This window comes from Porites lutea, chromosome 6 (assembly GCF_958299795.1).
Source record: "Porites lutea chromosome 6, jaPorLute2.1, whole genome shotgun sequence".
Taxonomy (NCBI): Eukaryota; Metazoa; Cnidaria; class Anthozoa; order Scleractinia; family Poritidae; genus Porites; species Porites lutea.
This window is the reverse complement of record NC_133206.1, coordinates 3,564,445-3,578,439: the sequence shown is the minus strand read 5'-3', so window position 1 is coordinate 3,578,439 and position 13,995 is coordinate 3,564,445. Positions and strand designations below refer to the sequence as shown.

The following is a 13,995-nucleotide window of genomic DNA, read 5'->3' as shown; positions in this document are numbered from 1 at the left end:
AATCACATTATTGCTTTAAAGTATACCCGAAGAATACTCAGCCGTCAATAAAGTAGGCAGGAATTGAAAAACCTTTAGCGAGAGGAAATCCTGTTTCGTGTAGAATTAGTAGTAATTGAGTCACAGTTGGAGTCGAGGGAGTATAATCAGATTTTACTTTTTCGCTGGCCGAGCGTGGCTCAGAGGAAAGAAGGACGACCGCTCTCGGTCTTATCGCATCTTCATTTCTTATCTTAACTCCAAGCAAGCGAGACTCAATGGTGCTAAGAGCGTTCTTTCTTATGTCAAAAACGCCTCTTGACAAAGTTAAAATTAAAAAGATGAGGTTTTCAATATAATAAAAGGGGACACAAAAAAAGCTTCCAAAATATTACCGTTATTTTTTCTAATTAATACTGTTAATTTTCCAAGGCGATTTTCCTGTCTTGACATACAACATATTTGTGAAAAAACAAAAAAGGTAAAAAAGACTGTATGAAGATGAAACTACAGCCTTATGGCACATTTTTGACTCATTTATAGAATAATGCCATGAGGGAACAAGTAAAGGATCTCCCAACTTATGACGTGAAAGCAGGTATATATATATATATTGTTATGTTAAAGTTATTTAATATGAAAAAAGTGAACGTTAAACGGTAAAGTGTTGTTTGCCTGTTACCAAAGCCACTTAACCTTAATACTGGTTGTTGAAAGTTTGAGACAGATGAGTGTTGGATAAAGAATCCAGTGACATCGGTAAAATATAGTTTATTTTTATATTTTACTTTATCATTGGGAATGGAATTCCTAATCAATTCTCCAATTTATAGAGATGGCTCTAATAGGCGTTTGTTGCGCAGTAAACATTGAATGCTAAGAAGAAAGCAATGCGTGGTATAAGGGCGAAGAATTCAAATCACTTATGTAAATAAAACGATAATCTGAAAAGTGCTCTAAAAGACTGCTAAGAACTCTAAATGTACAACCAGGTCAGTACAGTTAATGAATATTTCATTTAAAACGTTACATTAAATTACTGCTCAGAGTGATCTAAAAATCCATTTGTTCATTGACTTCATTTATCGATCCTGGAAGGGAGGGCGCGTTTCCAAGGAAATGGTTGGTTGAGTCTACGTGCCAGTATGACGTCATGTCTTGCTTCACACTTTCAAAACGGCGCCCGATGATGTAAACGAAAGGGATTTTTAAAAATGTAAAAATGTAAATGAACAAGTCCACCATCATAAACTTAATTGTGAAAAATCAGTTTTATTTTCCCTTCTTCATGAACATCTAAAGCAAACTATATTTTAAGACAAAAAGCTTTTTGTCTTTGTTTTTCCTTTCGCAGGGAATTTCACCGGAAAGACACATCATTTCTGTCTTCATACTGTAAAAATATTGCAATTTAGGATTTTTGATTGATTTTGTACTTTGCAGGCTTTTACAATACTGTTTTATTCGTATCATACACCTTAATTTAAGATCTAACATTTTCCTAAATCACCGGGTCATGGGTGGTAGATTTTATTTTATTCCTCGCACGCAGACTATCAAATTTAATACCTTCACCAGATTTGTTATTTTAGGCATAGTTAGGGGAGGAGAATGGTTATGAAGAGTGGAAAACATTAAAGATAAAAACAACGGTGCTTCAGTCTATGTTCATGGAAGCTCACTGACGGCTGGTGCACAGTCCTTTGGTTTCTGTTCCAAATTATGACTGACAAAATTAATGTGACGTTTTTTATTGGACAATAAGATGAAAACAATAGGAATGCTATCGAACGTTGTGCACCGTCAGGTCCAAAAAGCTAACAAAAACATTTCATAAAGGAGTCTGACGGGCTTTGGAACCTGTCCACTCTATTAACTGTGTTTTGGGTTACTATTTTCAAATCCCTAAAAGTAAGGAATTAATACACACCTCCAGTTGAATGTCCATCCCTATGACAATCACTGTTTACAATGTGTTATGAATTAACATACATCAGTTGTTAAGTAAAAATTGGAGTTAATCAGTAATCTTTTGTTAAGGCTAATTCCACAATGGAAAAAAAAAATGGGCCAGAGAAAGTATTGTTATTGGTGTGCACTGAAAACTAAGTAAACTGGGATAGAATGAATCCTAACCCTAGTCTGATTTGTACAGTAGTTTATTAAGACACTTTTCATATGATACGCGTGATCATAATAATGGAAATAAAAACATGACAGTTGACTCCAAAAATACTGCACAACAGATTATTTTGATCATCGCTAGGCATGTAAGCAAGTCCTATTAACGGAGGACAAGTTCAGTAACCAAGAAGAGTGTTAAAGCAAGTCTAGCTAAAACATGAGGAGGATTAAGGAGCTGTCAAGTGTTTTTAGACTTGATGCAACGTACTCTTGAATGAATGAATGAACGAATGAATGAATGAATGAATGAATGAATGAATGAATGAATGAATGAATGAATGATTGAATGAATGAATGGATGAATGAATGAATGAATGAAAGAATGAATGAATGAATGAATGAACGAACGAACGAACGAACGAACGAACGAACGAACGAACGAACGAACGAACGAATGAATGAATGAATGAATGAATGAATGAATGAATGAATGAATGAACAACTTTATTAACGTGTCAAAATCTTCTAGCTGGCCATAAGTAGCCTAAACACAAATCCACCAAGAATGTACATAATATCTAAGCGTTAGAGAACCTCTAAACGCTTATGCAGACAGAAGAATACGATCACAAAACTCACTCTTCTTCGATCAGATTAGCGATCAATAGTGATATTAGCCTTAGCTTCGTGTTTTTCTTCTTCTTCTCAGTGATGCGTTCTCTTTGCGCGCAAGGCACGCGAAAATCTTAACAGTTGCTTTGTGACGTGAGACTGGCAGGCAGAGTTTGTCAAGAAATGTAATCAAAAGACAATAGAGTCGCCCCCTCTCTCCTGATCGATGCCTTTAATTAGACATATTGCTGGTTTTCACTTGACGTCATCAAAAATCAGACTAAAGAATTATCGATCCTCCTGAGTTTTTACTTGCATGGAGTAAAGAGCAGCTGAATAAATAATACATATACAAATTTTCACTTTAAAAGGGTTCTTCGCTTTGAGAAAGAGTACGCTTGAATTTCTAAGCTTTTGCATGACACGGCATTTACATGGGGGAGGGGGGGAGCGAGAGAGCTGTCGTGTAGGTTAAGAAGTGACTTATTTTAGGGAATTATATTTTGCTATCTGAACAGATATGGTATCAGAAAAAGTACTATTTTAACGACTATGAGTTGCTCGAGAGATGATTTCACGCTTTCGTAGCAAAACTCAGTGACAAATGTTTCTGTTGGTTTCCGGTTGCCATGTTGGTGCCCATCCGGATGGACACCAACAATTGGCGTCTCCAAACAAAACTCTATAAATTTGGGTAAAACATTTCTCTGAATATCTCGCCTATTAGAAACTAAACTGACCTGAATCCTGATGGGGATCTTTATATATTTACCTCCTTTCATTTCCCAGATTCTGGACTGTGAAAAACAATGTGAAAAACATCGGTGTGGCAACATGCAACGAACTGGTTTCACTGTGTCGACTAACTGTATGAACCAAACGAAAAAGTTTCAACCAAAAGTTTCTGCTTATCGTTATTATTAATAATACTAAACACAAGTGATTCTAATCTTTATCAACTATTACAATCAAAGTTTAATTTTTACACAACGTTTGGTATTTTGAAGCTTTGGATGCCTCAGGCTCGGGACGAAAACCTTCCGATAAACAGACGACAACGAATAAAGGTATTTGTGTCTTTGTCTTCTCTTTCTTTCTAGTGTAGATCACTGACTTAAAAGAATGGCCAGCGACCCATTTATTGTCTCTTAATTTTCCGAGAATTACGTACTATGTTCCTTCACGCACTAGAAAACAATTATGCAAAGTAATTTGCAATCAGTCCTGCAAATAAAATGAAGCTTTTTTTTCCTTATCTTCTCTGTGGATCCTTGTTGAGAGAAAATATGTATCTCTTTGGTTATCGAATTGAGACTGGGACGACTCATTTCACCCTGAACGATACAAAAAGTAGGTGCAAGTGTATATCCAGACTTGGTTTGGTGGGGGGGAGGGAGGGGAGAGGCAAGTGATATGTACCAGGCTAACGATATCATAAGGCGCTGACTATGTTATCCAATAATTGGGTATAACCGTACATTATTTTTTTAACTATTATTCATTCAAAATATTTCGCCGCTTCTGATTGGCTTTAATACCTGGCTAATTCTTCAAAACCAGTTGGCAATGACCCAAATTAAGAAGATGCGAGCGATATACCATCAGTTCGATGGTATAATTATTGCCCCATTATAAAATCACAGCCTCGTATCCAGGCAGCAGTGCACCAGTCTTGCTGTTTTAGCATGTGTGAGCAAAAGAAATCACGGCTATCCGAAATAGCCGAATCACTGACTCAAACTGAAAGGGGAGAATGCCAGAAAAAAATTGGAAAAATATCGCTCGATGGCTGTCATCTACTTTTTGAGGAGTATCTGCGAAGGAAACAAACATCTATTCATATTATGAAACTGTGATGAGAAACAGTACAGGCAATTGTTTTGAAGAAAATTTAGGAGGAAAGGTTGTTTAAAACTTAGAAGTATTTTGAATGAATAATAATGATAAATAATATAATTATTTAATTCCGCCTTCGTGTGATCTGAAGAACTTTGCGGATCGATCTCGGAGGCTCTTCTTCAGCCTTGATGGGTATCATACTCAGCCTCATTTGATAATTGGGAATTATGTACATGCACTGATAAATATAGATATTCAGAGGTTAGTTCCCCTAGCTAAACCACCGTGTGTGCTAGCCTCGCAATCAGTTCCGACACCACCATGACACTGCGATTATTTTCAGCCTTTGGTGGTGCAAGACCTAAGCAAGGAAAGACGAAAGCCGAAGAAAAGACAATAATAGACAGACAAGACACGAAAAAACGTAAGATAAAAAACGGATTAGAATGTTTTCAACCATAGATTATCTAAAGGATGCTCAAGGGAGAAATTAGATTTTTAGGATAACAACCAGTAAGTCTGAAAAGAGAAAATGACACCTTGCAAATAACAAGATACCGTTTTATGGCTGGATAAAAGTGCAATGGAATGCTATTTTAAAATATTCTCTTTAATGAGCCTGCCCTTAAAATTGATGTTGCCTACATGGCCAGCTAATTTCGGTATCCATTGCGTTGCGACGCATCTCACTGTGTGTTGACGACAACATTCTAACAAACTAAGCCAATTAAAGAGCTCGCAATCATATGATGGAGACTAGACTGTTCACAGACCGCTATTTTTTCGTTGGGTAGTCAGGATCGAGCACTTACCGGTACCAGCGGCCATCTTGGTTTCACACGTACCGCGGGGACTCGGCGGGCGCCGGAATTTACAGTGGGCGGTCGCTTACCCAAAACTTATCCAGTAGAATCGACTCTCACCCAAGATGGACGCCCGTAACGCAAAGTCTTGAATCTCGACGATCTTACGGAAGAATAGCACACTGTGAACAGTCTAGATGGAGACACCCCGTTCTCCTCACAAATACATAATACAAGGTGTTGTGAACTGAGGGAAATATTCTCATTTCACTTTAAAATTTGTAAAAAGAAGATAGAAGGAAAAAGAAAAGAAAAAGATGGTGATGATAAGGGCTAGGCCGATGCGAAGTTATTCCTGTCACTTCTCTAATGGTTACGGGTCTTATTCATTTTTTATAAATTCTGCTCAGCATTTTGGAATAAATGTGTTTTGACCTTCCACCTAGTACATGCTATTGTATTTAAAACTTCATTTTTGTACAAATAATTATAGATGTAAGCTATAAATACAGGGTTTTCCTTCGACTATCTTCATAATCTGGAACGTATATAAAGGTGTTTATAATTATAATTATCGTTATAATTATCATTATCATTATCATTATTCAGAACACAAGGACGCCATCCATAAGAAAAGCTCTAACACGACAAGCAAGAAAGAATCAGATCTATTATTTATGAATATGGACAAGTCGACCTGTTCTTCTGCTCCATGTTATGGCGATGGCCCATCCTTCTGGGATACCTCGGAGCTCTTAAATGATAGAGATGTCTGTTTTATCGAAGATCGTGCAGCATCAAAATTCTTCCAAGATTATACTGAGGTTGCCTCAAATAACGGGAAAGTCGATAATGGGAATAAGGCCGTTTCTCAGTGGAAGACTTTAGACCAGATTTCTTCTCTTCAGATTCATAAAACATTGGACTTAACAGGTTCAACCAAAGGCTACGATCGATCTAAATCAACACAACGGACCTACCCAGTTGATGTAAAATCCAAAATTCCTGTTCAAATATGCAAGCAGTATGCAAGTGGGATAGAGCGCAAAGAAAGTGGTTCGTTTGCAAATGGCCATGAGGAATTGACGCTGAGGACAATGCAGCAGGGAAGAGGTAGGCAATATTGGACTGAAATGCAAACTGTGCTCAGACACATAAAACTTCTATGAATGGTTGTGGTGGGGTTTTTCTTGACTGTGTAACAGTCATGGTTACTAACATGGAACTGTGTTCCGGTGTTAAATCCTTTGCGGTGGCTCCGTGACGATATAGAGGTTTGATATGAAAAACAATATTTCTTCTCATAGATTTTTGCAGCTTTCCGCGCCTTGGAGTGGGAAGAAACGCAGATGGCCATATTTTGGCTTTGATTCAGGCAACCATTTTTGATAAACTTTTATCATTTTTTGTCAGGGTCGTCAGGATGCTAATTCGAAACAGTCACCTAGTTTCCCCCCTATTGTGCCTATGTACATGTAGATTTTTTGCTTAGTGTAAAGAATATGCAATGCCCGGGATGTTACTTATACACAAACGCCACGTATGTCACTTATTCTTGGGTAGAACAAGTGCCTGAGCGTGTATTTTTTTTAGCTATTGAGAACACCAGATTTCGACAGCACAAAGATTTTGACTGGTATCGTAAACCACAGCAACGCATCCTGGGATCGTTGACAATCAATTACTTAAGGAAAACAGAGTCCAGACCTCCACCAACAGACGTTCTTCCTGAGAAGTTCCAATTGTGCAAATGGTAAATACATGTTAAACTTAACACAACATAACGTATTTATTCAAGATGATAAACTAAAATGTATAAAACATCTTGAAAAAGAAAACTGGAGGTTGGCCCTATGATGTTTCCCTAAATAAAAGACAAAAACAGATATATACTATGTACAATATAGAATATAAAATAGACATTTAAAAGCTATTTACAAGAAATAAATTGGATTACTAAAGATCAATAATAACAATACATTGTTGAATGAACACGACAAACAACTAACGAATATTTAGGAAGCGCTTGATCAGCACACTCTTAAAACGGCTCATGCTCCCAGCCTCAACAATAGATCGTGGTAGACTATTCCAGTCCCGTACGATTCGGATAGGAAAAGAAATTTTATATGGATAACACTTTGTTGACTTAACATATAGCTTATACGGATGGTTAGCGCGGGTTGAATTTCACTTTGTGAATTCAAAAAGAACGTCAAAGTTTAGTTTGTTCATGCCAAAAACGATCTTATAGGATTCAAGTAAGGAAAGAAACAATCTACGTGTTTCGAGTGTAGGCCACTTCAGCTTCCTTCCACGTTTTTGCCCGAGAGCAAGCCGGAAGGATCTTAGCTGAAAAATTTCTAACGCTAGCGCATCTTGGCCAAATATGGATTCCAGGCCGGAGCAGCATATTCAAGAACCGGGCGCACGAGGGATTTGTATAACGTGAAGAACTCACCGGGGTTCGACGAACCCACTGTTTTGTGAACCAAAGCCAATAATTTATTAGCCTTATTAACGGTCACGTTAACATGTTCGCTCCAGGATAAACCTGAAGAAACTATCATGCCCAAATCCTTGACGCACTTTACGCCTTTAAGGTTCGTACCCAATGAGTATGTAGGGAGGGAGAGGTCTCGTTTGTGCGTTACACGTAACTTGGCTTCGCACTTATCGGGATTAGCGCGTAGTTGCCATTTAGTTGCTCAGGATAGTAACTGATCGATATCAAATTGTAGGGCTTCACTGTCCCTTCATACGTTTGACAGTTCTTTGTATACTTTGGTGTCGTCTGCAAACATCCTTAATAATGTCGAAGGCATTCTAGATGATATGTCATAAAATTGGGCCCAGGATCGTATCTTAGGGAACCCCCGACATTACACAAAACCAGGATGAGTGGGTGCCTCGAACAACAACACGTTGTTGGCGGTCAGTCAAAAAGCTTCTAAACCAACGCAGTAATGAGCCGTCGATCCCGTGACATTTTAATTTGAGCAACAATCGTTCGTGCGGCACAGAGTGTTTAGTTACAAAGAAATCAAGTATTGTTAAGTATATTGTCTACCAAGAAGTGTTACACCAACTCCGTAATTATTCAAATGCACGTCCTTTAAGTTCACACACGATAACGAGGCTTCTCGCAAACAATTCTATTGTTACATCCTTTCCCGTAGAAAAAACAAATAAAACAAAGACAAAACACGGAAAACAAAGCAAAAAAAGTAACAAATAATGCAAAGAGTTCAACTATTCAAAGTTTGTGAAAACGTAGAAAGCTTCGACGTTCGTTACATCCCAGTGACATAATCCTTCAAATAAGCTGGCCTTTTAACAACTCTGCCTGATCGCGTTGTTGGGCCTTGTACAGGAGACGAAACATGTTAACCACCTGGCTCCGGTTGTCTAGATGTCACCGCAGGCTCATTGATCGCATCCGCTTGACCAGTGGGTACGTTTGTCAACCAACACGGCGCGGGGAGCCCATGACCAGTCTGTGCTTGTTCAGGCAAGGACAATGACTGTTGATCCAGTTGCAGAGTGTCCTCTTCAGCCACTAAACCTGGTTTAGGACTCCGGTAGGCTTCCTTTGTTCTCCTCAGGTGACGGCGATTTCGACGATATCTGGCTCCATCTTCGGTAACCACCTTCGAAGGACCGAGTTCTAACACACCTCTCAACCTTTACGTTCACAGCTTCTGTACTGGAATTTCCAGGCGACACGAGTACCACTGTATCTCCATTTCTAAGAGCTCCAAGATCCTTGCACCCCCTGTTGTAAGCAAGGACCTGTCATTCCTTGCTAGGGAGAAGATGCTGATAGGTCCCGGGCTGGACAACTGACGTGAGAAGCTGGGGAATTATGGGTAGTTGTGGTCTTCTCCGTCTCCTCATCAACCGTTGAACTGGACTGGTACCCAGTCCCCGACTAGGCGCGTTTCTGTACTCTAGGAAAGCGAGATATGGATCTGTTCTGGCCTTTCTAGACTTTCTCATAGCAGTTTTAGCTGAGTTAACAGCCGCTTCTACTTTTCCATTGCTTTGCGGTAAAGTTGGAGAACTCGTTACATGCACAAAGTTCCACTGGCGGCTGAATTCCTTAAATTCAGTTGAGAACCGTTGTCTGATACACACGTCTCCGGGATTTCATGTCTTGCAAACCGCGACTTTCAGTTCTGAACCATTGACCCAAAAGTAGTGTTTTCAAGGGGATTGATTTCCCAGAACGAAGGATAGTAATCGACACAAATGAAATAGTTCCGACCCCCGTAAGCGAACAAGTCAGCTCCGAATTTCGCCCCTGCTTTCGGTCAAACGCCCTACAGACGTCACACACTTCGAAAAACTGCTTTTGAGAAATCGAAAAATATCACATCAGTGGGTCTTGATTTACTTCTTGATGCTGCCCAGTCATCAAAGCAACACAGCAGCTGAGATAGAGTTGTTTTTCCTTCAAGGAAACCAAATTGCTTTGGGTTGAGAACGTTTAGCGCTGGCCAGAAGTTACCTACACGATCTTTTGCGTTTGATTTACAGCGTTAAGCTTGAGGATAGCTAGCAAGTTTTTATAAAATTTCTTAAAAAACAATTTTTGCTGTTTTATACAATTGTGGAGTGTTTCAGATTTTGTATTGAAAAAGATAAGCGCTATATAAATGTTGTTGTTTGTTCGTTCTTCGGAGTCGAAGATGACCAAAACATCCTCAGCTGTTCCTGGAGTTGGTTTGGTGGTGTCCGGAGGTGGCTGATGTGGCCAATCCGGGAATGGAACCCTCTCTCACAAGTACGACACATGTGAATTGGGGTGGTTTGCTGGTTGCTTGCAGCTCTGGCCTTGCACCTCTCACGTTTCTTTGCCGCGACGTTAGTTCTGTTGTCTTCGGCCACATGGGCCCCACATGAATGAGGTTGCGCCAGGATGGACGATCGTCAGCAAGGTTCTCCCAGGTATGAGTGTATATTGAGAAATCTATCAGAGAGACCCTGAGGCTGTTCTTGAATCGCTTGCGCTGGCCACCAACAAGAGCGCTTGCCTTGGCAGAGCTCTCCGTAGAGTGACATGACATGCCCATCTGATTTGGGCCTTGCGACTGAAGGTAATGATGCTGGGCATGTTAGCTTTCTGCAGAACTTAAGAGTTGGAGATTTTGTCCTACCAGCGTATGTTGAAGAGTGTCCTGAGACATCGGAGGTATGAGTGGTCAGCTGCTTTTTGTGACGTCTGTAGGCAGTCCAGGTCTCGCAGCCGTACAGGAAGGTGGTGAGGACAACTGCTCCGTAAACTTTGAGTTTGGTGGCAAGGTGAATTCCTCTCCTGTCCCAAGCTGTCTTCCTGAGCCGCCCAAACGCACTGCTGGCTTTGGAGCTTCCGTTGCTGATCTCGACATCTATGTTAGTAGAGAGTAGGAGGGTGCTGCCGAAGTTAGTGAAATTTTCAACAGCCTGGAGTTTCTGACTTTTCACTGTGATGATGGTGTCGTGGTATGGGTTGCTGGGAGCTGGCGGAAAAATCACTACTAATCAGTCTTTTTGACGCTGATTGTGAGACCAAAGCTAGCTGTGGAGGGCCTGTCCATTTCCAGCTGCATCTCTTGTTAACTTCTGGCATTGAGGGCACAGTCGTCTGCAAAGAGAAAGTCCCTGATTACAGTGTCCTTCAACGTTGTGACGGTCTGCAGGCGTCTCATGTTGAAAAGCTTACCGTCTGACCTGTGTCTGATGCTGATACTAGCGACACAATCTTTGTATGCATCTGTCAGCATAGCAGAGAACATCAAGCTGGACAGTGTAGGGGCAAGGAAACAACCTTGCTTGACGCCGTTGGAGACTGGGAAGGATTTTATTGTTTTTCACATTATTATTATTATTACAAGTGATACCGATAAAAGTATATTATAATCATTTTACACTATATACATGTAAAGCTTCGAGTTTAAACCTTAAAATAAATTGATCAAAAAAAGGGTAGCTTTTTCGTCTTTCTTCGATCGGTGTCGCAAATTTATACAACGACTGGATCATGGTTCGAGGTTGTCCTTTATAGTGAGAAGTGATGCCATTTGCTTTTGTTGAAATGAGTGGATGGGGATTGATTGCTCGTTTTGATATACAAATGATGATCATGTCTAGTGACATACAAGTCATGTCAAAGAGAAACTAAAATCAACTATTTCAGCTGATTCTTAAGTCGTGGCACAGGCCGATTAATAAAATGGATTTACAAGATAGGAATTGCTCTTACTGAAAAGAGAAAAAAAACAAAGGGTTAGCTTTTATCTTTCTTCGGTGTCGCATATTTATAAGACGAACTAACGGTTCGAGGTTGTCCGCTATAGTGACAAGTGATTCCATTTGCTTTTATTGAAATGGATGGATGGAAATTGATCGGTCTTCTTGACAAAACAAATTATGTCCAGTGAGGACAAATCATGTCAAAGAGAAAGTAAAGCTGATTCTTAAGTCGCAGCACGAACCGATAAATAAAATGAATTTACAAAGAGAGATACGAATTTGCTCTTACTGAAAAGAAAACAACAACTTAATAACAGCCTACAAACCACTAAGCTGAAACTTATGTCACGTTGAGCCCCCCTTTCAAACGTGGAATTTCTTATTAGTGCCAAGCACCTATTTTAGTCGATGAACATAATTAAATATGGCAGTGGAGTCAGTCGTTGGATATTATGGTGCCGAATTTAACTCCGTTTATTGCAGTAAATATTCCCAGTCTCTAGAAAAAATTGTTATCCAATATGGATAGGGGTTTCTAAAATTAATGCATTATATGCAGCACATGTAATATGCCACTTCTAAATCAAATGTTGAACCTATGTCGAATTTTCAACTGTTTCATTGCAATTCAGCAAGGTCGTATTTAATTTTAGTTGACTCCGACGTCGCATCTCAAAGTAGTTACCTCTCGAATTAAATTAGGCACATGTGAAATTCAACGTTTGAACTGAGTAATGATAACAGTGTCCAGTATTATTAAAAATACTAGTAGATACGCTATGATACATACAGCATTTTCATGGTATTCCTGTAAACTTGGCTTTCAATTTACCAGATTATGTTACTAGCTATATGCACCACACTGGTAGAAAAGAGAGTAAAAAGTAAAACAAAATAAGGTTACGAAAAATTTGGTTTTAGGGGATTCGAAACCGGACCCTCCGAGTCAGTTAGAACTAAAAGTTAACATCTCTATCCACTGTACCACCTCGATATGCGCTGACAATTCAGGTGTAAAACAGATATATATTCGTTCTCTATGGTGATTGACGGTTTCTCAAGGATGACTTTTTCGGTTTCCGTGTAGATTTAAATCTTTAACTGATCGCAAGTCAGACGTAAAGCTCACAATAAACCCATTGGCTTGGTCCGTGCCTAGGAACGTTTAAGAAATTTATGAACTATCGATCGCGTGGCTACCGACTGAACCGTATGACCGTACGCTTCTCTTCCTGCTCGTAAGGTGTCTTTTCTTCGGTCGGGGAATACATTAACACAACATTGTAACTTCTGGCTCAGTTTTTGTTTGCTTCTGCTGTAAAAATGGGATCATAATTACTCAGAGACAATACAGTGTAAGGAATTGTTGAGAAAAGCAACAAAAACTTACCAATTTAAGACAAAAAAGGTACTTTAAAAACGAACTAAAACATTCAAAACACTTTGATCACGTGACTGATGACGTCATCTCCCTCTTTTGGTCATGAAAAAAATTATCAGGTAGAACAATACTTTCCTGCAAATTTTCTCTGCCGTGTGATAAAAGGTTGACTCTTCAGGGCCCGCGGCCTAGTCTCCCGTCTTTTCGCTCACGTTCATTACCTCCTAAATTTTAAATTCCGGACGTCAACTGGTTATTTTTTTAAAATGCCCCACACAACTAAAACCTCAAATTTGCTATCTGTTTTTGACTTGTTAATGAAATCTTGTCACGGTAACACTTGACTGATGACGTCATTACCTTAGATTTGAAATGGGTAGATATTTTATGAAAAATGTTATCTTGTTGTGATCTGTCAGTCTTCTACGTATAAAATTGCCAAGGCTATAAAGCTTTTTAAAAAATGCATCAAAGGATTCTGGGAAATTTTTTTTATGATAATTATAATTTACTTTTATAATTAGGTGGAAGAAACGTCGTTTATGCAAAACTGGGAGACTATGTACGTTTGCTCACGGTGAGAAAGAATTGAAATCATGGAAAGCTTTGTGTGCAAACGAACCGCAGGCATCAAGCTTTAGAAGCCTGGAGGATTTGCCATTCCAATCTGCCGCTATTTCCTGCAACAACGTAAGTGTTCTAATACGCTTACTGTACCACACTCTAAGACGGCCCGAAATCGCGGACATTCTAGCGGCGGGACACGTTTTGCGTTCATTTTAGGACGACAAATATATCCTGCAGATAGATGTGTAAAATGCTAAGTATGTAACAGCTAATAGCAGCCGCTGATCACGAAATGTTGTTCTGAATTGAAAATAATACTACTACTACTAATAATGAAACGTTGAAGAGACAAGTTGCCGTTGAGGATGGTTACAGATTAAAAAAAAAAAAAACAAAGAAAAAAGGAAAAAACCGAGTATTGGGTTTTATTGCCGTGCTAATGGGGAGGTTGTTTTT

The 13,995-nt window shown here is 39.3% G+C and overlaps 1 protein-coding gene across 1 annotated transcript; it reads left to right on the top strand.

The window, feature by feature from the left end:
* The first annotated feature begins 4,875 nt into the window (after window positions 1-4,875).
* Window positions 4,876-13,755, top strand: LOC140940919 (uncharacterized). The gene is made up of 4 exons (XM_073389881.1): window positions 4,876-4,978; window positions 5,967-6,470; window positions 6,951-7,110; window positions 13,497-13,755. Exons 1-4 carry the CDS (start codon window positions 4,876-4,878, stop codon window positions 13,753-13,755), a joined length of 1,026 nt encoding a protein of 341 aa, XP_073245982.1.
* The last annotated feature ends 240 nt before the right edge of the window (window positions 13,756-13,995 follow it).